General features: G+C 40.8%; 1 protein-coding gene across 1 annotated transcript in view; it reads right to left on the reverse strand.

Annotated features, from left to right (window-relative positions):
* ALPK2 (alpha kinase 2) overlaps positions 1 to 27,287 on the reverse strand; it is a 153,056-nt gene that overhangs the window by 104,467 nt on the left and 21,302 nt on the right. The window contains exons 2-3 of the mRNA XM_087439276.1: positions 6,037 to 6,164; positions 2,617 to 2,734 (exon numbers count right to left, since the gene is read on the reverse strand). Coding sequence (XP_087295402.1) covers positions 2,617 to 2,734; positions 6,037 to 6,160 — 242 coding nt within the window. The 5' untranslated portion in view covers positions 6,161 to 6,164. The remainder of the gene's footprint in view (positions 1 to 2,616; positions 2,735 to 6,036; positions 6,165 to 27,287) is intronic.

Consider the following 27,287-nt stretch of genomic DNA (forward strand, 5'->3'; position numbering starts at 1 on the left):
ATATGTATTGAGCGCTCAGGGACAAAGGCAAGGGTGGAAAGCATACAAAGAAGTACAGTGTGTCCTATTTGCAGATGACAAGATTTTATATATAGAAAACCCTAAAGAATCCACCAAAAATCTTTTAGAAGTAATAAACGAATACGGTAAAGTTGCAGGATACGAAATCAACATACAAAAATCAGTTGCATTTCTATACACTAACAACGAAGTAGCAGAAAGAGAAATTAAGAATACAATCCCATTTACAATTGCAACAAAAAGAATAAAATACCTAGGAATAAACTTAACCAGAGAGGCGAAAGATCTGTACACTGAAAACTATAAAACATTGCTGAAAGAAATTGAAGAGGACACAAAGAATTGGAAAGATATTCCGTGCTCTTGGACTGGAAGAATTAACACAGTTAAGATGTCCATACTTCCTAAAGCAATCTATAGATTCAATGCAATCCCTATCAAAGTTCCAACAACATTTTTCACAGAAATACAACAATGAATCCTAAAATTTATATGGAACAACAAAAGACCCCGAATACCTAAAGGAATCCTGAGAAAAAAGAACAAAGCTGGAGGTATCACACTCCCTGATTTCAAAATACACTACAAAGCTATAGTCACCAAAACAGCATGGTACTGGCACAAAAACAGACACACAGATCAATGGAACAGAATTGAAAGCCAAGAAATAAACCCACACATCTCTGGACAGCTAATCTTCGACAAAGGAGCCAAGAACATACAATGGAGAAAGGAAAATCTCTTCAACAAATGGTGTTGGGAAAACTGGACAGCCACATGCAAAAGAACGAAAGTAGACCATTGCCTTACACCATACACAAAAATTAACTCAAAATGGATTAAAGACTTGAATATAAGACCTGAAACCATGAAACTTCTAGAAGGAAACATAGGCAGTACGTTTTTCGACATCGGTCTTAGCAACATATTTTCAAGCACCATGTCTGATGGGGCAAGAGAAACAATAGAAAAAATAAACAAATGGGACTACATCAAACTAAAAAGCTTCTGCACAGCAAAGGAAACCATCAACAAAACGAAAAGACAACCTAACAATTGGGAGAAGATATTTGCAAACCATACATCTGATAAAGGGTTAATCTCCAAAATATATAAAGAACTCATGCAGCTCAACAACAAAAAAACTAACAACCCAATTAAAAAATGGGCAAAAGACCTGAACAGACATTTCTCCAAAGAAGATATACAGATGGCCAACAGGCACATGAAAAGATGTTCAACATCCTTAACTATCAGGGAAATGCAAATCAAAACTACCATGAGATATCACCTCACACTCCTCAGAATGGCTATAATTAACAAGACAGGAAACAACAAGTGTTGGAGAGGATGTGGAGAGAAGGGAACTCTCATACACTGCTGGTGGGAGTACAAACTGGTGCAGCCACTATGGAAAACACTATGGAGATTCCTCAAAAAATTAAGGATAGAACTACCATATGATCCAGCTATTCCACTGCTGCGTATTTACCCAAAGAACATGAAAACACCAATGCGTAAAGACGCATGCACCCCTGTATTCATTGCAGCATTATTCACAATAGCCAAGACTTGGAAGCAACCTAAGTGTCCATCAAGGGACGAATGGATAAAGAAGATGTGGTATATATACACAATGGAATACTACTCAGCCATAAGAAACGATGAAATCCAGCCATTTGTGACAACATGGATGGACATTGAGGGTATTATGCAAAGTGAAATAAGTCAGAGGGAGAAGGTCAAATACCATATGATCTCACTTATTAAGTAGTAGATAATAACAACAACAACAAACACATAGAGACAGAGATTGGTGTGGTGATGGATTGTAATTAGTATTTGGGTGAGGAACATGAGAACATGATGTAATCCATGCAGAAATAGAAGTACAATGATGTACACCTGAAATTTATACAATGTTATAAACCAATTAAAAAAAAAAAGCAAGTACAGCGTGTATATCCTCAAGGATCTTACCATCTAGACCAGGGGTTGGTAAACTGTAGCCCACAGGCCAAATCTGGCCCCTTACCTGTTTCTCTAAATAAAGTTTTATTGGAACACAGTCATGCTTTTTTTTAAAAAAATGTATTGTGTATGGCTGCCTTTGCACTACAACGGAAGAGTTGAGCAGTTGTGACACAGACCATCTGGCCTTCCAAGTCTAAAATATTTACTACCTGACCCTTTATAGAAAAAGTTTGCCAACACTGACATGAACAAACTAACAACCACCACCACCACCACAAATATACATATATATCTCCTATTGTGCTTCTTAACTTTCCAGAGAAAACAAGATTAAATGAAAAGCTCATTTAATGAATGAGAATAGCTGGAGCACCTTGAATAAAATTCTAGATAAAGTTGTAATTCCACCAGTGGCAGCAAATTAGGGGAGTGTGCTTAGTTACCAGGCAGAGCTCAGCAAAGAGTCATTGCTGGACACCTTGGCTGGTACCTGACAATAGCATCTAACATTAGGACTCAAAAAGCAAACATGAGCCGATCTTTTGGCCTTACTTCATAGTAACAGCACAGGAGAGAACACAGGGATCCTAGTAAACAGTCCACAGAGGCACACCCACTTACCCAAAGAGATGTAACATGTGAATGTACTGATTCTCAAAGGATTCATAACTGGAAATAATGCCGCACTCATCTACGGCTTGACCATTCTTATACCAAGTGACCTCGGGCTTGGGCTGACCTGATGATAAAGAAATAAGAATATTATTATTACAGTAAGTATTTTTAGAAAAGAAAATCATAAAGTTATGAACAAGAATGGGTAATAAGCAATAGGGATGAGCATGAGGGATATGTCAGTGGGGGAACTGGAAAATCTTCCTCTTGGTGATACAAACACATCATTTATAAGCACCATCGAGCATGTTATGTGCCTAAGGCAGGGCTGTGCTGGGTGCGGATGGGGCATACAAAATGAACAGTCCTGTCTCTAATCTCAAGGAGCTATTAACAAAAAATACCTAAAACTTAGAAATAAGGCAAAAATGTGGATAGTATCTTCCTTCAATGTCATATGGGGACAAAGATCCATCTAAGAATTATCTAGGAGAATGTACTTTGTTTTATTCAATGATTACCATTGATTAAAATTCCCAGATTTATTTAAGTTACATGTAAACTTTCAGATTTTCATCCAATAGAGATGTAAATAATCTCTGTCTGGCAGAAACGATAACCCACTGTTATGGTTTATTGCCCTTTAGGACATTAACCAGTGTTTTACCTAACCCAGCAATCTTATCCTAACATTCTCTTATTAAATTGCCTATACATACCTAATTCCTCAAATGCTCTTTGACCTGGTCTTAATACTTTCTGGTTCCCTCTTTATTTAAAGAATTGAATAAAATCTTTGAAATGTTCATGTCATGTTTGCATGGGAATCACTTCACCTTTTTGAAAACTATACTTTAACAGGGCTCAGAGGTTATGGTACAAAAGAGAGAACAAAGTGGATTAGCAAATGCCGTATCTTCCTGAGGATGAAGGAGTCTGGAAAGTAGGTCTCCGAGGCTGGTACTGTGGATCTGTGACTGATGTCATCACAGAAATTGACCTATGCTTTCTCCCTCAGAAGGGGTTCATCCTCACCTGGTGATCATTAACCGGATGTGATACTAATGGGCTAATCTGGTAAACCCCCCAGGAATTCCATTCATACCTTGGGATTTTTCCTCTTGTGACAGGGCAGGAAGGTTTCCAGAGGGTCCCAAAGAGCTTTCTCACTAGTCTCCACATCACTGAAAAATGTATTGAAATGTGCCATATACACAGGAGGAAAGCCCGGTACTTGGAAACAATACACCATTCTGAATTCATCCCAGGAAGATTCTTGTGTTTCTGTCTTATCACCTGATTTTTGGCAAGCAATCCCAGAGACCACTAAGAGAAGAACTCCATGCTCTTCTGAGACCTGTACCATGGATGGGACCTGAGGATGCTCAGAGTCCCTTGCTCCCTCTCTGTCTCGTCTAATTTTGGGTCTCCCAGCTAGGCTACCTCTGTGCCGACACCATGAATGTGCTTTGTGGTAACTGCAGGTGTTCTCTTTGCCTCCTCCTTCAAGTAGGCACCTGAGTAGTCAGTCAGTCCCTGGAGCCAGGAGCAAATAGAATGCAGGCAAGGACCTGTCCTTCTCCAGTGGCTGCTTGGCTGAGTCTCTTTCAGGCAAATGATTAAACCACCAAACATGAGCTTCCCCGAAATACCATCAAGGAAGCTGCTGACAATAATTCATTTCTGCCTGTTCTTATCAGCCTTCTGCCCCCTCTCAGTCACTTTTATTAGATTTCTTCTTAGGAAGCATTTAATTGCTCCTTTTTTGTGTGTATGTGACTTTTTGAAGAGAGTATATAGAGAATGCATGAGCTGGGCCTGGGGAGCTCCTGCTCATCTTGTGGACTCCAATTTCTCATTCAGACTGATCAGGGCTGACTGATTCCCTGTTTCTTAGCGGCTGACTGGTTTTTTCCCTCTGTGTGGTATAGATCTGAATAATCAGCCAGAAATGAGACTTGCATAGGGAAGTGGTATCTTGTACCTTGTGGGTGGTTCTCTTTTCTTCCTCCATTTGCTGGAAACCTCACCCAAAAATCCTACTCTTGTTTTTTAACACTACCTGCAGGCCACATACTGAAAGCCACCTCCAGAATGTTTCACAAGTATCTGGCTAATGTGTATGGGGACCAGTAGCCAAGTTTAGGGATGTCCAAACACTGGGGCTTCCTGGGGAGACGTGGGGCCCTACTCTGAAGGCTCAGTAGTGGACTTGTGCCTGTCCCTCTATCTGAATGGCTATGGACAGCACCGAGGAAGAGTCGGGGCTCAGCTCTGGGCTCGGAGAAGCTGAGTGCCAAGTTCTACGCCCCGACTTCCAGACTGGAGACAAGAATTTATTATGTCTCCTGCTAAGGAAGCGCAGCCATTTCAGAGGCTGGCTCTTCCCCTCTCTGGACTTAGAAAAAAAGAGACCGCGAGGAGAAGAGTTTTGTCTGCCCTCAGGAAAGACCACTGGTGCTCCATGTTTTCAAGGGTAGAGACATAATCTAAGAAAGAAAAGAAAACAACCCACAAAGTACAAGATACCACTTCCTTACCCAATTAATTTGCTTCTATTTTTTTTTCCCTGAGGACGATTCGCCCTGAGCTAACATCTGTTGCCAATCTTCCTCTTTTTATTTTGCTTGAGTAAGATTAGCCCTGAGCTAACATCTGTTGCTGATCTTCCTCTTTTTTTTGCTTGAGGAAGATTGGCCGTGAGCTAACATATGTGCCCATCTTCCACTATTTTGTATGTGAGACGCTGCCTCACCTTGGCTGATGAGTGGTGTAGGTGCGCACCTGGGATCCGAACTTGTGAACCTGGGCCACCGAAGTGGAGCATGCCCAACTTAACCACTATGCCACTGGGCCAGCCCCTGCTTCTATTTTCTTCTAATAATAAATCTTTTTTACCACTGGCAACACCAATTCCAGCTCAGCTCTGGGTTATTTATTCTCCAGTCAAGGGAAATGCCAGTCCCTGCTTTTCCTCACTGGGCACCTGTGCCTTGGATTTAACCTTTTCATTGCTGATGAGCAGGCCTGAAGAGGGCAAGCAGTGGGGAGACAAATTTAGCCAGTCTGGGGATGTCAGTAAAAGAGCAATGGAAAAAGAGTTCAACAAATTGCCTGAAGTGAAGTTATTTGTGCCATTCCTGTGTGCCACAGGAAATTGAGTGGATTATCTGAAAAAATAACCAGTGTGGGAGTTGCCTAACCAAGAACCACAATGTAACATAAAGAAGATCACTACAATGTGTCCAGGAAGTTACTCAAAGAAATCTTTTGGAAAAAAATTATAGAGGATTTAGTTGCTCAATCAATTACTCAGAACTAACTTCCCAGGTAATTTTCCCAAATGATGTTTCAATAATGTCTTTGTGAGCCAAAAAACCTGGTCTGCAGGGAGATTTCAGACGGTGATTAGCTGGTGATGGTTACCAGATATTATGCAGCGAAGCACGGTGTCTGACTTCTCAGGAACTTTCTGGGAAAGCAACGTTGATAAAAAACAAAGTGTGTGCCTCTGGGGCCCTCCTGAGTCGGTCATCCTTTCACGCCACATGAATCTGAAAAATAAAAACCCCCGGCATCACCATTTGTTCTGAGACTTCTCTGACTTTCCTAGGAATTCGAGAAACCATGCAGCCCGTTGATGGCTCTTGAGGAGAGAGGGAGCAGGGTGTTGCTCTCTTGCCTTACAGAAGGCTGCGCGTTGGCATTCAGGCTAGTGGAGAGGTTGGAAGTCCTCAGGCAAGCTTCCTCACTGTGGCAGTGCTGACCCTTGGCTGGACACTTTGTTGTGGGGGCCGTCCTGTGCCTTGTAGGATGTTTAGCAGCATTGTCAGCTTCGACACACTAGATGCCAGGAATACCCCTCCCTTAAGCCATGACAATCAAAAATGTCTGCAGACATTGCCAAATGTCCCCTGGGAGGGCAGCCCCGGTTGAAAATCACTAGTCCGAGGTGGATCGCAGGGCAGCCAGAGCCCAGACTGATAGGAAAGAACTGCACGAGCCTGTAGCCGGTGCCACCTCCTCTCATCATTTCTCTTTCTTTCTCTAAAGTTTTTCCATATTGGACTCAAAAAAATGTGCATGCATATTTGCCTCCAAAAAGAGGAGATGACTAAATGCAAATGACTCTCCAGGTGGGAGGTATTTTGAAATTGGGAAAGCACTGCTACTTCCGAGTACCAGGCAGGTTCCCCCAGGGAGGGCAGTGACCAGGATAGCATTTTTGAGCAACCATGTATTCACAGATACAAGGAGGCATTAAACACTTGATTAGTCACCAGGTATATCATTTCATTTAATCTCTTCTAAACTACCTAAATGGTTAGTAATACCTCCTACATCTTACAGATGAGGCTCAGAGAGGTTCAACAACTTGCTCAGGATCACACAGCTCGAGTGGCTGCTGCCCCAGGGCCCAATTCATGGCTGTGTGGGCTGACACCTTCAGGGTGTAAGGCACCTCCGGAGCTGCGCAGTGCACAACTCACATAGATGTGCAGCAGCCCTAAGAACGCAAGTCTGTCTGAACCCAGAGGACCCTTTCCACTCTATCCTCTGGGTACAGTGCTAGCACCACACTGCCAAATCCATTCTTTGTGGAGCCCAAGCCTGGAAATAACATTTTGCTCTATCCAAACAGCGGGGTCCCACTTCTTGTTACGCTGGTGAGCAGGTCTCATATAGCAGGAAGCTCAGGAAAAGGAAAGCCCACACCATGGTAGGATATGTTTAGCATGAACAAGGGAGGGGTGCTTAGAAGCTGCACTGATGAATCCAGGGATGCTGAGGGTCCTAAAACAGAAGCCTGAGCTAAGCTCTTGGTGGAACAGGCTTGATCTCAATGGCCACAGCTATTTGCAGAAGGGGCAACCCCTCTCCATATGGGTGTACCAGCTTCTAAGCCATTCAGAACCAATTCCTTCCTCTTTCCTCCCACTTTCCCAGGTTATATCAGACACCCTGAGAGAGAGAGTGCCAGAGACAAGTTTCCTGACAACAGTTCAAGGTTTCACCAACACCTGAAAACCTTCCGATAAAGGGAAGCGAGTAGACGGAGAGGAAATCAGGATGTGAGGTGGACAGTGTCTGAGGACTCTGCCTCTGCTGCGGGACTGACTATGTAATTTGCAGGGCCGGGTTCAAGATGAAAATAAGATGTTCTTTGTTCAACTATGATTAAGATATTTAAGATGGCAACTGCAGAGCATTAAACTAAGCGCTGGGGCCCTTCTGGGCACAGGGTCCTGTGTGAAGGCACAGATCGTGGGCCCATGAGGCCAGCCCTGGCTGGTAGACTCGTTCCTTGGAAAATTCTGCTCACAAATGCCTGCCAGTCCTTCCCTCTGAGGCCTCTCCTGCTGCTCTTGATGTTTCCACAGCATTTCCCTAATCTCAAGATGTTCTGTTTAGAAATATGGTCTTAGATTTAGAATCATCCTCCACATAAACATATTTTATGTATTTATTGCTGGTCTGGTAAATTTGCTCAACGACCACCACAATTAATTTCAGAATATTCTCATCAGCCTCCAAAACAAATCCTATATCCCTTAGTTTCTACCTCCTCATCTTCCCATCACCCCTGCCCCCCAACACACACCAGCCCCAGGCAACCACTAATCTACTTTCTGTCTCTATGGGTTTCCCTATTCTGGACATTTCTTGTAAATAGAATCAAACGATGCGTGTTCCTTCTTTCCCTTAGCATAATTTTTCAAGGTTCATCCATGTTGTAGCATGTGTCAGTACTTCAGTCCATTTTATGGCCGATTTGCAACCCTTCTTAGGAGCAGCTGTTGGGGGAGAGGGATGACTACCCTGGCTCTCCACATTCCTAGGAGACTTACCCAGACTAGAGGAGGGGTGCAGGGGGCAAGAAAGAGGCTCTCGTGGCTGGAAAACTCTCCTGACCAGGAGGCATGACAGGACTGACGACCAACACCAGGTCTTATTACCTGCCAGGGACAAATCTACATCCAGCTCTGCCACTTGCCTGGTCGAGGTATTGAGCCTGTTTCTTCATCTGTAAAAGGAGATGATAATAATGTTCTGAGGATTAGAATAATATATGTAAATGGCCTAGGGAGAAGCTGTTACATAATTGGTTTTCAAGATGATAATCAGTAGACTTTAAGGAAAGACTTCACTTGTTTCATCAATTTCCTTTTCTGCTGTGGGTTACCACAATGATTTTTTTTTAAGTGATATACCAATTAACGTCTAAAAATTTCTCCTGGCCAAAGCAATCTTGAGAAAGAAGAACAAAGCTGGAGGTATCACGCTCCCTATTTCAAACTATACTACAAAGCTATAGTAATCAAAATAGCATGGTACTGGCATGAAAACAGACACACAGATCAATGGAACAGGATGGAGAGCCCAGAAATAAACCCATTCACATACGGTCAATTAATCTATGACAAAGGAGGCAAGAATATACAATGGGGAAAAGACAGTCTCTTCAATAAATGGTGTTGGGAAAGCTGGACAGCTACATGCAAAAGAATGAAACTTTACCACTATCTTACACCATACACAAAAATAAATTCAAAATAGATTCAAGACTTGCATTTAAAACCTGAAACCATAAAACTCCTAGAAGAAAACACAGACAGTCAGCTCTTTGACATCAGTCTTGGCCATATGTTTTTGGACCAGTCCCCTCAGGCAAGGGCAACAAAAACAAAAATGTACAAATGGGACTACATCAAACTAAAAGCTTTTGCACAGCAAAGAAAACCATCAAAAAACAAAAAGGCAACCTACTGAATGGGAGAAGATATTTGCAAATCATACATCCAATAAGGGGTGGATACCCAAAATATATTAGGAATTTACATGACTTAATATCAAAAAACAAACAACCTGATTTAAAAAATGGACAGAGGACTTGAATAGACATTTTTCCAAAGAAGACAAACAGATGGCCAGCCAGCACACGAAAAGATGCTCAACATCACTGATCATCAGGGAAATGCAAATCAAAACCACAGTGAGATACCAACTTACACCTGTCAGAACGGCTACTATAAAAAAGACAAAAAATAACAAGTGTTGGCGAGGATGTGAAAAGGGAACCCTTGTGCACAGTTGGTGGGAATGTAAATTGGTGCAGCCACTGTGGAAAACAGTATGGACGTCCCCAAAAATAAAAAATAGAATTACTGTGTGATCCAGCAATTCTACTTCTGAGTATTCATCTGAAGAAAACAAAAATACTAATTCAAAGAGATATATGTACCCCATGTTCATTGTAGCATTATTTACAATAGCCAAGATATGGAAGCAACCTAAGTGTGCATTGATAGATGAATGGATAAAGAAGATGTGGTATACACACACACACACACATATATATATATATATATACACACAATGAAAAACTACTCAGCCATGAAAAAGAATGAAATCTTGCCATTTGCAACAACATGGCTGGACTTAGAGAGTATTATGCTAACTGAAATAAGTCAGACAGAAAAAGATAAATACTGTGCAATTTCACTTATATGTGGAATCTAAAAACAAAACAAACGAACAAATAAAACAAAACAGAAACAGACTCATAGATACAGGAAACAAACTGGTGGTTACCAGAGTGGGGTGAGGTAGGGGGCAGGCAAAATAGGTGAAGGGGATTAAGAGGTACAAACTTTCAGTTGTAAAATAAATAAGTCATGGGGATGTAATGTACAGCATAGGGAATATAATCAATAATACTGTAATAACTTTGTATGGTGACAGATGGTAATTAGACTTATCGTGGTGATTATTTATTAATGTACATAAATATTGAATCACCATGATGTACACCTGAAACTAATAGGATCTGTATGCCAAGTATACTTCAATAAAAAGTTTCAATTAAAAGTTCTCCTGGTATAATATTCACCTGTAATAGTAATTTACAAGACACGACTTGTCCCATTCCCATTCCCAGGGTCCACTGCTGTGGATGGGGAGCGAAGAAAGGACAAATCAAGCTGTCAAGAGTTGGGGTGATGTTAAGGACCTTAGGTGTGATCTATGACTCCTCCCCAGGTGACTGCTTCCTGACAGCAAAGTCCCACAGGTTACAATGCTGAAGAACACACTATTTAACTCACATAGTCCTTTCAGTCACCACATACCCCAGCCACGGGGCACTGACTGTAAAGGAAAGGACAGTTAAGTCAGGGAGCGGTTCATGTTTTGTGGCTTCTCTGAAGGTGAGAACCTTTGAAGACAGATTTATCATTCTCTGCTAGAGATGGATAACCAATACTGAATTACTGATATTAGCAGAGGGGGCTGTGGCGGGGTTCACAGACGACCTTGGAGAGACAACACGTTAACTGGAAGGAACACAAGATTTGCACATTTTTTTTCGTTTGTTTTTTAGCTGTGTGGTCCAGAGCAAGTTGCTTTCTTTTTAAAAAATTTTGTTTACCCTTAGTTATGCAGATTCTAAATGCACACATTCATATTCTTAAAAATACACACAAAGGTAAAGTTTCCCACAAGCACTCTCTCTCCATCTCAATACTTTACAAGACACGACTTGTATTGTCTTGTACAAGAAGGGTTTGCTACCCTTTTGGGCATTTTTCTATCCATTTACACATAAAGTCACCTAAATATATACATAATTTTGTTGTATGAGTGGCATTAAATTGTATATACTTCACATGCAGCAGGCTTATCTCACTTAATCATAAGTTGTGGCAGTCTTACAACGTCAATCCAATCCATCAAGTGCTGCATCCGTTTTTAAAAACTGCTCGATGATATCAGTAGTGCACGCTTAATCTGTCTGTTCTCGTATTGATGACATATAGCTCGGCTGGAGTTTTTCTAGACTTACAAATGTGTCTCAAGAAACACCCTGGCTCATGCCTCCCTGAGCACATAAGTGGTTCTCTAGACTACATGCCAAGAAATAGAATTGCTGGATAAAAGAGTATTCACATATTACATTTTGACGGCTACTCCAAAATGCCATTAACAGAATAGCAGAAATACATGGTGATGAAGGGCCCAGATTCCTGGGTTCAAATCTTAGCTCTGCCGCTTACTAGCTTATCTTCTCTCTGCCTTGGTTTCTTCATCTGTAAAACTAAGATAATAGCAGTACGTACTTCATTTGATTTTTAGGAAAATTGAGTATGTATAAAGCTCTTCTGTACAGCATAGTAAGCACTACATAAGTGTTAGCTGCCATCAGGAGCTTTGGGTTTAACGTCAGCAAAATTACAAAAATATCTTCCTCTCAAAGCGGTGGAGAACAGGTAAGAGGTTGTAGGAGAATTCTTTGAACACGTAAACCCCTTGACTGATGCCAAGTTCTCCTTTGGCTAATCTGCTCCACGCAGACAGCCAGTGGCATGGCTGCTGTCAGCAGGGAAGCTGCCGTCAACTGGAGGGGTCAGGGAGAGCTCCCAGCCCGCATGGCAGGAAAGCCAGCTGTCAGAGTGCTTTCTCACTGGGGACAGGAGGGATTAGTTCTGATTGCCCAGCCTAATCCAATGGCAATTGGGTTCCTGAATTTGCCATCTGAGTTACCATACATTTGGATGCCACACCCTCTGTTACTTAACATCCAGACCCATGTTAGTTAGGGAAAAGTACCCTCCCCAAAGATGGGTTCTGGAAATTTGGGAGAGGGGCAGACCAAGTGGAAAGAGACAACCAACATGTTTTGGGTGCCTTCTCTGTGTCAGCCCCCAGGCTGGGCACTTCATCAACATTATTGCATTTAATCCTCACAGTGAACTACCAGGTAGGTGTTCTTTCCCGTTTCACAGATAATGACTTGGAAGCCTAAGGCAACTCTAAAGTGTTGATGTAACAAACCTAATTCCTCACCACCTGCAAGTGGCAGGGCTGAGATATGAGGCCAGGTTTGCTGGAGCTCAGGTGTTGTGCTCTTTCTTGGATACGATTTTAGGGTTATATGTGAGAAATAGAGGCCAGAAAATAAGCCCATGAAAAGATGCTCAACATCATTAGTCATTATGGAAACACAAATTAAAACCACAATGAGATAGCATTTCACACCCACTAGGATGGTTATAATAAAACAGACAGCCAAACGTGGGCGAGGATATGGAAAAAAACAACCCTCAAACAATGGCTGGTGGGAATATGAAAGGGTACAGACACACTGGAAAACAGTTTGGCAGTTTCTTAAAAAGTTAAACATAAATTTACCAAAAGACCCAAAAATTCCATTCCGAGTATCTACCCAAGAGAAATGAAAACATATATCCATACAAAGACTTGCACACAAATGTTCTTAGCAAGATTATTCATAATAACCTAAAACTGGAAATAACCTAAGTGTCCATTGGAAACAACCTAAATGTCCAACTAGTGAATAGATAGACAAAATGTGGTATAGCCATATGATGGAATACTTTGGAGCAATCAAAAGGAGCAAACTAGGATACAAGGTACGACATGGATGAACCTCAAAAACATTATCATTACGCTCAGTGAAAGAAGCCAGACACAAGAGACCGCATATTGTACGATTCCATTTATATGAAATGTCCAAAAGAAGCTACAGAGACCAAAGTAGATTAGTGGTTGCTATAAATGTGAACAAGGGATCTTTTTGGGGTGATGAAAATGTCCTAAAACTGATCTATGGTGATGGTTGTGCACCTTGATAAATTTAACTCAAAACATCATCGAATTGAACACTTAGAAAGGGCAAATTACACAACATGCAAAATACGCCTCAATACAGTTAATTTTTAAAACAGAGACAAGAAGGAGACAAACATTTAATAAGCACCTACTCTATTCCTTGCAGCATTGCTTGTGATAGCAAAAGACTGGAGGTAACCTCAATGTTCATCAGTAGGAAGCTGGTTACAGTATATCTATACAATGGAATTTTTTATTTTTAACAGCAATGGGCATTAAAAAAAAATAAAGCAGTTCTGTACACACTGATATGGAATAATCTCCAAGATATATTGTTGAGTGAAATAAAGTATAGAAGAGAGTGTAGAGTATACTATCACTTATATAAGCAAAAAAAAAAAAGAATATTCTAATATGCTTATTTATACACATAATGATTCCAGAGATACACAAGAAACTGGTAACCTGGTTGCCCCTGGAGGGGCCCCGAGCATCTGGAGAAAGGAGGGGATACTAGTTGAGACGGTGATTGTCTCTGCACATCTTTTCAGATATTTTTAATTTACAAACGTTACCTAATAGACAAATACAATTTAATTTTTAAATATTAATAGTGAGCAATTCCAAGTGCCTGACACATGGATACGGTGAACCCTGAGTGGTAGCTGCTGCTCTACTCTCTGGATTTGTTTTGAATTTTTTGTTTTTTAGGTGGAATAGAGTCTTCCCGCTGGTACTCCTCTCCTCTGCTATTTAAAATCTGTGGCAGTGTCCAATTCTTTAAGAGAGGGTAAAAAATAGCTGAAGGTTAAATGAAACCTGTGAGAGCCTTTAGTGCTGCCTCTGACTTTACAATTGAAAAACGCCCTGAAACACAGGCAGGCTAAGCCGGTTTTCCAAAGTCACACAGCTTGTCAGTGGCAGAGTCCAGGTTTCCTGATTCTGATTTTCAACTTACTATGCTGAAAAGATACATTCCTCTGCCTATCTTGTCCTTGTCCTCTCTCAGGATGCTATAAACATGTAGAGCGTGACAGTGTTGTTAATGAGACCAACTTCTGTAAATTAACTGGTTAAAATGACTTTGGTTTGAGGTGGAACGTGGTGGGCTGACGGTTGAGTCCAATCTAGGCATGTGTCATCAGCGCCATCACTGCCTAGTGAAGAAACCCTCTCTCTGGTTCCTCCTCCTCTCGTCCTCCACATTCGCACTGGCTCTCCGTGTCCTCATGCTCCCTTTCCCTGTTAACAAAAACCCCAGAGCAACTCCGAGTTATCCCTCTTTGGTGACTGTCTATTTTAAATAGGACCAAGAGGCGACACCCTGTGGAATTTCAGGCATCAGCCACTATAGGGGAGGACCTGGGAAATGTTAGGTGCTCTTCTCCCACCCCCTGCCCTGTAGTGGGCAGGAATAAGACCGCCCCTAGTGTAATGAACCGAGACTGGAGTCATCACGTGGAACAAACCACCTCTCAGTAAGTAAACCGGCTCAAAGAATGTCAGCTATGTGAGGACCAGGGATGGGGGGCTATGGAGAATGTCAGTCTTACCTCGGTCACCTTCCATCATCATCCTTCAACCCAGCCAGTCTGAGAATCTTAGGAGAAAACGTTTTATTTTCGCCTCCACTTGCCTTGTTTTCTGAGGAATTTTTTAATCTTTCTTTAATCTTTTTTTGGTAAAGTGTGCCTGAGAGAGAAGGCGCACCACACCCAATGAACAGCGCGTGAGGAGGAGGTGAATTGTACCGTATCCAAGCGTTCATTCCATTCAAAGCCAGGACTATTCTGTGGCAGACCATTTTAACTTCTCTGGGCTGAAGTTGAAAGCAGGCCCATTCTAACTCTTTAAAGTATGAATGCTGCCCATGCTAACCTTATGACTAAGGGAAGAGACGATATGGCTTTACAGGCCTTTCTCCAAAATATCCAAAACCTCCTAAAAGCAGCCTTGTTGATCATCCTTCTAACTCCGTTCCACGCCACTCCCATCACCCAAGCCTGGTGAAAGTGGGCTCTGATTGGTCTAAACTGATCAAGTACTCTGGCTCGGTGATTGGTTCATTAACAAAGGTCTAAGCCAATCAGCACATGGCTCTCTCCAGAGAGTAGATCAGCAGTGATCCAATCAGTGCAAAGCGTTGGTCTTTCACTCTGTCCTCTCAACAGGAAAAAGAAAGCCTGAGGACCCCAAGGGAGGATGGTAGCCATACGTGACTGTGAGAAAACCAGTTAGGCTCTGAGGCTGAAACTAAAGCACAGAGAAGGGCAGTCTCCAGAAATGCAGAGAACCTGACCAAACTCCTGGACTTTTCAGTTGTGTGAGCAATAAATCCTCGCTATTGTTAAAGCTAGTTTGAGTTGACTGTTACTTTTAGAAAGCATACTGAAGCATCCATACCTACCCGTCCGTGGCCCATGGTGACTGAAATTCCTACCACTGGGCCTCCAGTCCAGATCTCTATGTCGGATATGCATTCACCAAGTTACAGAGAGAAGTAAAGGATTTAAGATTAGGTGACTTAATCAAAGAACGTTTCTCCTAGAAAGTCCTGGGGACAACTGTAGACAGCGTAGCCTAGCCAAACAAATTTCTGATTTCTGTTCTCATCCTATCTCTTTGTGCCCTCCATGTTTTGTTTTGTTTTGTTTTTCTTGTCGTCGTCGTTTCCTTTACACAGAAAGACCACCTTCCATCTTTATATGTTCAAATCCCACCAGTTTTCAAACCCTAGCTCAAGTGCTAGCTTGTCCTTGAAGTCTCCTCTGAGAGCCTCAGCTGGAAAAAACAGCCCCCTCCCAATGGACCACTCACCTCAGTGTGTCCTCCCCACACTCAGTCCCTCACAGACATGCTCCACTGTAAGCTGTTTGCCCGAAGGATGGGTTTATCTTTTTTGTGTTCTCCACAGCTCTAGCATATTGTGGCTGGGCCTTCTGCATCTCTGAGAAGTAGGCAAGTTTAGTGATTGAAAAGAACAAGTGCAAATAAGTTTTCTTCAGGAATTACAGGCCAAAGAAACGGCTAAAGGAGTGGTTCTCAGAGTGTGGTCCCTGGACCACACCATCAGCATCCTCGGAACTTATCAGAAATGCAAATTCTTGGGACATTCAGAATCAGAAACTCTGGGGGTGGGACTGAGTAACCTGTGTTTTAACAAGCTCTCTAGATTCTGTTGCACTTCAAAGTTTGAGAACCACTGGACTAGAGGAAGGTCTTAAACTACTGACCGAAGAGCAAATGAGCCTGTTTATCTAAGAGCAGGAATGAAGACCAAGTGAAGATCAAGGTGAGCACTGTGGCCCCAGATGTGCTGGTAGCAACCATGGAGGAGATGGCCCTGGGAGGGCTAGGGTGCTATGTATTCAGAAGTGAACTATCCAGAACTGATGTCTCTTCAACCTTCATCCATCTCTTCAACCTGATGTCCAAAGTCTCCAGTCAGTTTGGTCCGTGCCAGGTGGGTGTGCGTCGGCAGAAACTTCAATGAGCGCTCTAAACATTTTTAAATGTTCTTTTCTCTCATGTGACTCGGGCATTTATTCTTTCATTTTTGCCAACCCTAAGATGACATGATCACTTTCTCCCAAGTTTCTTTACATTTCTGACTTTCCAGATTTCCTTTTTGGCAGAATTGAGCCCAGAATAACAGGGTTCCTTGTGAACCTGTCAGTAACTCAAGCAAAGAATTTATCAAGATACTCTGATGTGCCTGGGCAAAAGGTGTGGGCAACAGGGCAATAAAGACGCTGGTAAAATTCTTCAGAGCTGTTCCATGAGCCCTGCTTGTGATTCCTGTCTGCTCCTTCCCTCTGTGCCTGACTCACCCTCACCCCAGAACAAGGGAGCACCCTGTTCATTATGAACCTTCCTCATTGACCTTGAGATTCCAGCCACGGCTCCTGAGATGGCCCACCCAACTCCTGTCCCCCAAAGACTAGTACATTTCAGATCATTCTCAACCCCTCCCACCCCCTCACTCTACAATGCCCGTGTCTAAGCAAAAAAGGGACTCAAATGCAAGGCTCGACTATAATCTTTGAGGAAAGGCTGGGCTTATGCCTTACTTTGCATAATAATCACAGACATCATCTTGTAGGCATAGATTTAACTTGCCTTCCATTCCCATAGACTCATGAAAACTCATATTTAAATATCGTACTGATTCGTACTAAAAAGCCTTTCCCAGGTGATGTTGATAAATCTCTACCTCTTTTTAGATAATAAATACATCATCAACCATTTTCAGACAAAAATTTTTTTTCTTATTTATTGTAGAGGCATTCTAAAATATAATCCTTCATTTTGCTCTCAAACGCATTGTTTTCAAGTACAGAATTTTCCTCAAAAAAATAGAATTTTCTATGTTATTTTTGTTTAATCATTGCACTGATGTCAAAAATGGGTAGTTTCTATTACTTTAATAGTTTATAGTAAGAAAGCATTCTGAAGTTTTAGCAAAAAAAGAGAGAGAAGGGGCCGGCCCCGGGGCTTAGCGGTTAAGTGCGTGCGCTCCGCTGCTGGCGGCCCAGGGTTCGCATCCAGGGCGCGCACCGACGCACCGCTTCTCCGGCCATGCTGAGGCCAAGTCCCACATACAGCAACTAGAAAGATGTGCAACTATAACATACAACTATCTACTGGGGCTTTGGGGAAAAAAAAAGGAGGAGGGTTGGCAATAGATGTTAGCTCAGAGCTGGTCTTCCTCAGCAAAAAGAGGAGGATTAGCATGGATGTTAGCTCAGGGCTGATCTTCCTCACAAAAAAAAAAAGAGAGAGAGAGAGAAGTTTTTTAATTAATCAAGGGGAAAAACCAGCCTTTGTGGAGAAACTATGATACCTTAGGTATATTTGTTCATCTAATCCACCATCAATCCTGTCAAAGTGGATGTTGTTATCTTCATTTTACAGATGAGAACACTGGAGTTCAGACAGGCTGAAAAACTGAGCTGGAGTCCGATTTTGATTCTGAATCTCACTCCAGAGCCTGGGCTTTATTCCTCAGCACCACCCTGCTTCCCCCACCTCCACCCCGACAAGGACACTCCACTGTGTGCTCCTTGCATAGGCTGATATCTACATATAAGTGTGCATGGGTCTGTTAAAAACGAACTAAATTGGCAGGGGGATGTCTTTGTAGGTGATGAAAATAGGAATTCCACTCTGCCTAAAAATCTTCCCCAAATTGAATGTTTTGCAAAAACTTCAAAGGGCAATGTAATTTGGGAGATAAAATACATTTAGTCTGTTTTAAATACAGATTTCCAAGATCCGAACACATTTGTTGACCATCGGTGCCTTTTAATACAAGATTCGTCAATTTGTTCATTCAGAAGTTAGCTCACAACATCCTGGGTTTCAGTTCAGAAGCCTCACAGCAAAGATGCTTGTTCAGTTTACCCCTCGCTGGTATGCTGTTATAAAACGTTTGCTACATTCCTGGTTATTTAATCTTCAAAAATGAAGGCTACCTTTACTTAAGGAAAATGTTGTAGCAGGGAAATAATTAGAGCAGAAGCAGCTCTAAATGCTGTTCTTGCTTTTATCTATTTTTAAATGATTGCTAGATGTCTGTAACTGACACCCTTAATCAGTGGTTTTCAGGCTCGGATGTGTTTATCAAAATGTAACGTGACAGTGGTGCCATTTGATCGATGGATTTTGGGGGCTTGACTTTTTGCCTTAAATTTAAAAAACATCTATTTAACAACTCAAGTAAAACATCATGCCTATAGTTAATAATACTGCATGGTATACTTAAAAATTTAAGAGGGTAGATCTCATGTTAAGTGTTCTTACCACAGTAAAAAAAAAGAAAAGGAAAGAAAATCTATTTGAACGGCCCGATGAATGCTTGCATCAGCCATTTTGAAATGCCCGATAGCTTTTCAGCAACTTGCATTCCTGTTGTCACACAAGATACTACTGTGTCCACTTAGAAAGCGGGGATTTTTAATCATCCAGATAATCCAAGTAAAAGGAATAGCTTTTGACTAAAACACATATTTCAGGCAGAAGTGTCCAGGGCCTGAATTATCTGGATAGTTACCTCAATTTTTCATGTTACTTTGCAAAACCTTTACAGATCATTCCTTTGAATCATCCTATATGTTTGTTTTTTCTAATTGTTGAAAGAGCCATGATGAGAAATAATTTTTTTTAATTATTGTCAAGCCAAAATAAACAGACATAAAAAAAATAATTTCCAAAAAGGGTCAGAATGGACCTAAACTAAAAATGAGAATTTGGCCACTTTAAGACCCTATATACCCCCATATGCCATATAGCCCCTACTTGTTTCATCTTGTTCTATTTCATAAGGAAACAATCTGCTTTGTTCCCTATTGTAGAAAATGTAAACAACTATATATTTAAAGCACAGCCATTCCTTATGTAAAAACCAAAGTCTAGATACTTACTTTTCAAAACCTTTTGTCCAAGAGACGTGATAGGAGGGCTGGCTCGGCTGTGGGCTCCCCACGCTGTGTGTGAGGCATTGATTGGGTGTCCCTGTTCCTGGGACTGGGGATTCAGAGGAGTTACAGGGTTCAGGGTCTTTTCCACGAACGGGTCAAAGCACAGTTGGGTCTGTTTCCAGAAAAAGCTCCTATCTTCCTAAGAGGGAAAAATCCCGTGCTCAGGAGAGCTTCTTCTTCTGGAAGAAGAGCATTGTTTTCCCCCGCCCTTGAATGAACTGGGTCATTGCTGAAGCCTGGAGAATATTTTTTAGCATCACTGTGATGAAACTTGAGGGCTCTTTCTGCAGTAGGTGCGACACTTGTTGTTGACGCTGCTGGGGAGGCCTTGGCAAAAGGGCCGGGTGAAATGCAGCCCCAGGGAGCTGATGAAACCCAGACGAGCTGTCAGTGATGGCTCGGGAGACTTCTCGAGCAGCATTTTGCAAAGCCCGTGCAGGACCTCAGGGTTAGTTGCTCGCCTCTTAGAAAAGCAAAAAACTCTTGGTGCCTGATAAAGTGATTAAGGCCAGAGTAACAGCAGCAGTTCTTGTACCAAGAGTATCAGGCATTTGAAGTACACATAGGAAACCCGTGGGGGGGAGGGGGGAGGGGAGGCGAAAATAAGAGTCATATGTTGTTCATTTAGAACTGCTATTACAGTCGTTCTCTGAAGTTCTGTGAGAAAAGCAGAAGCCACAGCAAGGCAGGATCCACCCTCCCCTACTTCCCCCAGCGGTACCCCCCCCCCCACCTCTCCCTCTCTCTCTTTTCCTCTCTCTCTCTCTCTCTCTCACACACACACACACACACACACACACTCTTTCTCTCTCTCTTCCTATTTTGACTACAGTAATAAAAAGAAAATAGAGGAAGACCAGAAGAAATTCATAGAAGAAATACCACGGGCCCTGATGCTTCAAATTGCCAAGAATTTGGCAAAGTAGATTTTGTAATGTGGGCATTTCTTTTATTTAATTTTGTCCAAATCCGAGAAAGAGCACAGAAAATCCAGAAGTATCATTCTGTAACTACTCTGCCTCTCTAGAAAAGTATTTTAATGTGCCACAGCTGGAAACCGACAGCTTAGAAAGAAACCTCTTATGAGACTCACGGAGCTGGCTAAAATTAGCAGCTCTGACTGGATGACTTTGACAGGGACATAACTGTAAATATTCTATCTGTACTGGGCACTATAATCCTCAAAAGCAAACTATTTTTACACAGCACAGTGCATGCATCACTATACCTTGATGGAATGAAATTTTTACAAGATGAAAATGATCTAAATGTATTAAATATCAAGAAGTGTATGGTTGGTGTGTTCTGTTTTTCAGTTGTATCTTCATATGAGAGGAAACATATTGAAAGCTGAGAGACTCTAAAATAATGACTGTATCTTTGGGAACACATCTGTGGAATGCAACAGAATGCAGAAATTACCAAACCTTGGTGACTCCAGGCATCAGTTGGTTTTATTTAAAGCTGGATCCTTTTCACAGAGGATCTTTCCAGATCAGAGGCGATAACTTTAACTTGAGAGTGAAGACAGGTGGAAGGTGTGATGATAAAAAATAAACGAATGTTATCACACAGTGGCAGGATAGGATAAAGCCACAAGGGAACCCACATCCCAAAGCAGGAGATAAGTGTGAAATGGTGGAGAAAGAAGCGTTGCCTGGGAGTTCTTAAATGGAACGGTCAACACTCGTTATGAAACTGAATCTTGTTCCTCACAAACGAGTTGAAAGACGAATTCCCTCAACTCCTAGCATTCATCTCCTAATAAACTAAAGTTAAGGAGCAGCGGATTTAAAAAAAAAAAAAAAAATATATATATATATATAATGGCCTGTATTTGTTTTATTATTCATCTCATTAGCCTGCAGACATAGAACTTCTGTTTTAATCGTAGGTTTGGGGGAGCAGGAATGGAAGAAAATCAGAAACAGAGACCTTAGGGATTAAACTCAGTTAGGCAAGGACACTCTTCTGAATTTTCTGTGATTATTCAAAGGAGAGAAGGAGGTAGAAGGAAAGATGTTGAAGAGAAAAAGAAGGGCATATATTTGTGCCCCTCTAATAGCACCAAAAAATACATGAGTTTGTGATTAAGAGTAAAGACTTAAAAATGTTTGGCATCATTCCAAGTTAGTATGGAATTTAAGAAAATATGTTAATCTCTTTTTCTGAAGCTATAACAGGGAAAAAAAACTTCATTTGTGAAGAGATTTTTCCATCTAAGAAGCAGAGTTGGAAACGTATGTTTGTATCAGATGTTTTTTAATTGCTTCTCTGAAAGGCCTTTTGGGCTGTGTTATTTTCTTGGCTTCTGGAATGAATGAGTGCCACTCGATTCACCGGCCACTCTAGGCTTTAAGGACTAAGATACAGTCAGTAATATATATCTGAATATTTAAAATAAATTCATTAGGTTCTTAAGCTGCTCTTCGCTCCCATAACTTGGGCTTGGATTGGTACGTGAGGGGTTTATCTGCTCATTTTATTCCTCCTGGCACAGAAGGCCCTCCAACGTTCGTGTCTAATGGTACGAGTGATGGATGCCCTTCCCAGCAGAGCACATTCTTGGCTGAGGCTTGGTACCAATCACATGTCAGGTCAGATCAGGTTTTCTGCCAGGGTCCTTGGGACAAGCTGGAACTGAACAGGTCACTCCAGCTGCAGGAAGCAGTCAATGTTTGGAGAGGGTCCCCCCACCACTGAGAGCATCAACTCACTCTGCCTCCCTCAACAATTCATCCCTATCCAGTGTCCACAGGTTCTCATAGTTTTTGCACTGTGTGTGGTACCTTGCTTAGTGGACATGACCTGAATCAGGCTTTGCAACCTTCATTCAGTTCCCTATATTTTAAATGGCTGCCAGTCACTCAGGTTGGGCGACTCAACCGGCATTTTTATCCCTCAAGTACAGTGGCGAAAGAAATACTCATGTAAATAAGATTACTTTCTTATAGTCTTTTTCATCCCAGGTAACAGATTTCTAGAAAATTCTTCATGAGACTATGACGATTAAAAATATTTGCAAAATAACAATTAAAAATGCAATGTTATCAGAATTCGTATATCCAAGAGGGACTTTTCCAAACATGTGAATGTTGTTTGGAATTTGGATTTTATTTTCCACCAGTGTATCAAAATTATAAGTGGTAGTTAGGTTCACAGAACACCTTACAGAAGTATTTAATCTGTCATAGTAATACTTTTATTAATTCATTCAGTAATACTTCCTGAAGTAGGAAGTTTAGCTTCCTAAAATCACAAGTATCAAAACCAGGTTAAAATTCAATTTAACTAAATATAAGTATCTAACTACCTGAAAAAAACATCCAAACTTCCAAAATAAAATTATGGCACAATTTATTCCAGTGTTTCAGTTTCATTTTAAAAACAGCCACAAAAAAGTATTACAACTCTCAGAAGAGGAGCAAAAATCTAGTTTTCACAAATTTATATGTTGAGCCCTGGGTCCAATTTCACAAATACTAAGTCAAATTCATTAGTTGAACAGCGTATGGAAATTTAAATATAAAAAAAATTTGTGTATGTTATGTATACTATTTTATAAAAATTTCCTTTTTAAGGCTTTTCTTGTGATTATAAGAGCAATACATACTCATTACTGAAAATTACATATTCGCTACTGAAAATGTTTAATATTTTGATTTTGAAAATTTCAAATCTCCTACCACCCAGAGATAGACACCATTTTGGTATATTTCCTTCTACTCCTTTTATTTTCGCTTTGTGCATGCTTATACGTACAGTTTTCTTTTCTGCTCTTTTTTTTTCCCACTTAGCATGAGCCTCTCATTAAGAATTCTTCAGGAATTCTGTCGTATGCATGCATTATGTTTTAAGTAGCCAGTGTTCTACAGTTAGATATTTGTTTTACAGCTTATATATTTTTGCTTTTATAAATAATAATGTGATATACATTCTTGTAAATAAATCTTTGGGCACATCGCTCTTGTCTAAGGACAGGATGTCAAAAGTGACATTAGTGGGTCAAAAGTTATGAATATTTAAGGCTTTGAAACATATTGCCGAATAAAACTCTAGCAGCTGTACTGCATTATGTTTCCACCGGCAGGTATGAGCCCACCCATCTCACTGAGAGAGTAACTCTTGGCACTGAGCACTATCACCGAAAATGTTTTTGCCAATCTGAGAACCAAAGCTAGTATTTTAATACACATTTCTTTGATTACTAATGAGGTTAAATGTTTTTTTATAAGCTCATTGGCCCTTTTTCTTTTATGAATTATATTTTCAATTTTTTTGGTCAACTTTGCTATTTGAGTGTTTTCCTTTTGCACATATAAAAGCACTTCATATATAATTTGCTGCAGATAGGCTCTATCTTCCAATTTGTGATTTGCCTTTTTATTTGTGAAGTTTTGATATATAGAAGTTATGAATTTTTATTTAATAAAAACTATTTTGGGGGACGGGGATGGGGGAGTTGTTATTTAATGGATATAGAATTTCTTTCTTTTTTTTTTTTTTGTGAGGAAGAACAGCCCTGAGCTAACATCCGTGCTAATCCTCCTCTTTTTTTTTTTTTTGGCTGAGGAAGACCGGCTCTGAGCTAACATCTATTGCCAATCATCCTCCTTTTTTCTCCCCAAAGCCCCAGTAGATAGTTGTATGTCATAGTTGCACATCCTTCTAGTTGCTGTATGTGGGACGCAGCCTCAGCATGGCCAGAGAAGCGGTGCGTCGGTGGGCGCCCAGGATCCAAATGCGGGCCGCCAGTAGCGGAGCGCGCGCACTTAACCGCTAAGCCACGGGGCCGGCCCTAATGGGTATAGAGTTTCAGTTTTGCAAGATGAAAAAGTTCTGGAGATCTGTTTCACAACAATGTGAATATACTTAACACTACTGAACTGCACACTTAAAAATGGTTAACCTGGAAAATTTTTGTTATTTTTTTAACCACAATAAAAAAGAAAGCTATCTTTTTCTTTGGTTTCATCCTTTGCTTATAAAGCCCTCATCTCTCCATCTACTTACCCACCATCCCATACTGCTACAAGGCCGAGTAGAGAGTAAAGTGGGGTTCAAATCCAGCCCTTCTCCCTCTTTTTCATGTTACTTGGTCTATGCTAATATACTGGATCAATTTGTCCCTTTTTCCTTAACCCAGATATCTAAGATTCTAAGTTTCCTAGCTTTAGGTGCTTCCACCTTTTGCAACTAAGAGATTGATAAGGGTGTAATAGTTAGGCTTCTGATTTGAAGACTCTAGATTGTTTCCCCCATTAAAAATAGAATGAAATGGGAGTTAGGACTTTTAGCTGTAACTGAATGAGGAGGCTGGAAAATCTTCTTCCCCCAAAGTAACTATAAAGATGGACAATATAGACAAACAGCCCTTGTAGTGCTCTAGAAATTAACCAAAGGCATGCAACAATCGGAGAAGCATTTGTGATTGAAAAACTTCTCAACTTTAGGTACTAACAGTGAGTCTCTACAGCATTCTTGCCTGGAGCTGCTCCCATTCCCCCACCCAGCTCCAGTGTCACAGAGGTTCTGCCAGGGCAGGCTATGAGCACTGGCATTTTCACTGCCACAGTCAAAGGGGGCTCCCTGGATTTGGAGCAGTGGACAACAGCTATGCCCAGCATTGTTATCAATGGAAGTAACTCTAGGCAGCAGATGAGTGGAGAAGGAAAACAGCTCTACTAGCTTAAGGATGGGACTGGATTTGCGGCAAGCATCTGTCTGGCTGAGGCTGCAAGCATGTGCAGTGGAGACCAGGGAGGACCCAGCTATCCATCCACACATTCCCAGCATGCACAGAGGAGACAGGAAAGGATCTTGCAGAAAGCAAATATCAGGGCAGACTCGAAGCTGGCTGAAACTTAAATGCATTCCCTTACCCACACACAGACACATCAGCAGAGGATGGAAGTTTTACTGGCTCAAGGTATTTGAGCACAACCTCTGTCCAATGATTAGCTGACCATTAGGCTATGCAGACACAGGGGTGACCCTAGGAAGCCAAGCTTTAAAAAAATTTAAAGAGAGCCAGCCCTGATGACCTAGCGGCCATCTCACTGCTTCTGCAGCCCAGGTTCACTTCCAGGTTGCAGAACCACGCCACCCGTCTGTCAGTTGCCATGCTGTGGCTGCAGCTCACAAAAAAGAACTAGAAGGATTTACAACTAGAATATACAACCAAAGCACTAAGCCTTTGGGGAAAAAAAAAAAAGAGGAAGATTGGCAACAGATGTTAGCTCAGGGCGAATCTTTCCCTGCAAAAAAAAAAATTAAAGAAAACTGAGCAGAAATATCTGTGTCCACATACTTTGGGGGAGACAGATTTCACAGATTTATCTCAGGCAAGTTACTAAACTAACTAATGAATACGTCAAACAGCAACAACAACCTTGTGGGGGGAGGGTGATTGGAATTCAGAGTTACTACAATATATTATCTGAAATTTCAAGTTTTCAACAAAAAATTATGAGACATGTAAAGAAACAGGACAATGTACTCTTACACAGGAAAAAAGCAGTCAATAGAAACTCTCTGAGTGTCCCCAGCATTACCCTGATACCAAAGCCAGAAAAAGACATCACAAGAAATTAAAACCAAAGACCAATACCTTTCAAAAACATAAATGCAAAAATCCTTACCAATATATTACCAAACTGAAATGAGCAATGTATACACCATGACCAACTGGGATTTATTCTACTAATGCAAGAATGGTTTAACATCTGAAAGCCAATCAATGAAATACACTGTTAATAGAATAAAAGACAAAACCACATGATCATCTCAGTAGAGGCAGAAAAAACATTTAACAAAATACAATATCCATTCATGATAAAAAAAAACTCTCACAAACTAGGAATAGAAGGGAATTTCCTCAACCTGATAAAGGGCATCTACAAAACAAAACAAAAAACCCACAGTGAATATTTTACCTAATGGTAAAAGACTGAATTACTATTTCCCTAATGTCAGGGAAAAAGCAAGAACGTGACTCTTGCTACATCTATTCAACAGTGTACAGGAGGTTCTAAGCAGGGCAATAAAGAAAAAGCATTAAAGCCTCCAGATTGGAAAGGAAGGAGTAAAACTGTCTTCATTCATGGATGATAAGATCTTGTATGTAGTAAATCACAAGGTTTCAACAGACAAACCACTACAACGAATAAATAAGGTTAGCAAAGTCACAGGATATAATTGTATTTTTATATACTAACAACAACAATTCAAAAATGAAATTAAGAAAACAGTTCCATTCACAATAGTATCAATAAGAATAAAATACTTAGAAATAAACTTAAAAGAAGACTTGTATACTGAAAACTGTAAAACATTGAAATGAAAATAAAAGAAGATTAAATCAATGGAGAGACATTCCATGTTTATGGATTGGAAGACTCAGTATTGTCAGGGTTGCAATTCTCTCCATATTGATCTACATATTCAACACAATCCCTATCAAAAATTTATATGGAATTTATGTGGATTTTTATAGATTTTATACTTATATGGATTTTATGGATATATATTTTATATTTATAATTTAAAATTATAAATTATATATATTTA

Source organism: Ceratotherium simum, chromosome 14 (genome assembly GCF_057802395.1).
Source record: "Ceratotherium simum simum isolate JZ-2026a chromosome 14, ASM5780239v1, whole genome shotgun sequence".
NCBI classification, from domain to species: Eukaryota; Metazoa; Chordata; class Mammalia; order Perissodactyla; family Rhinocerotidae; genus Ceratotherium; species Ceratotherium simum.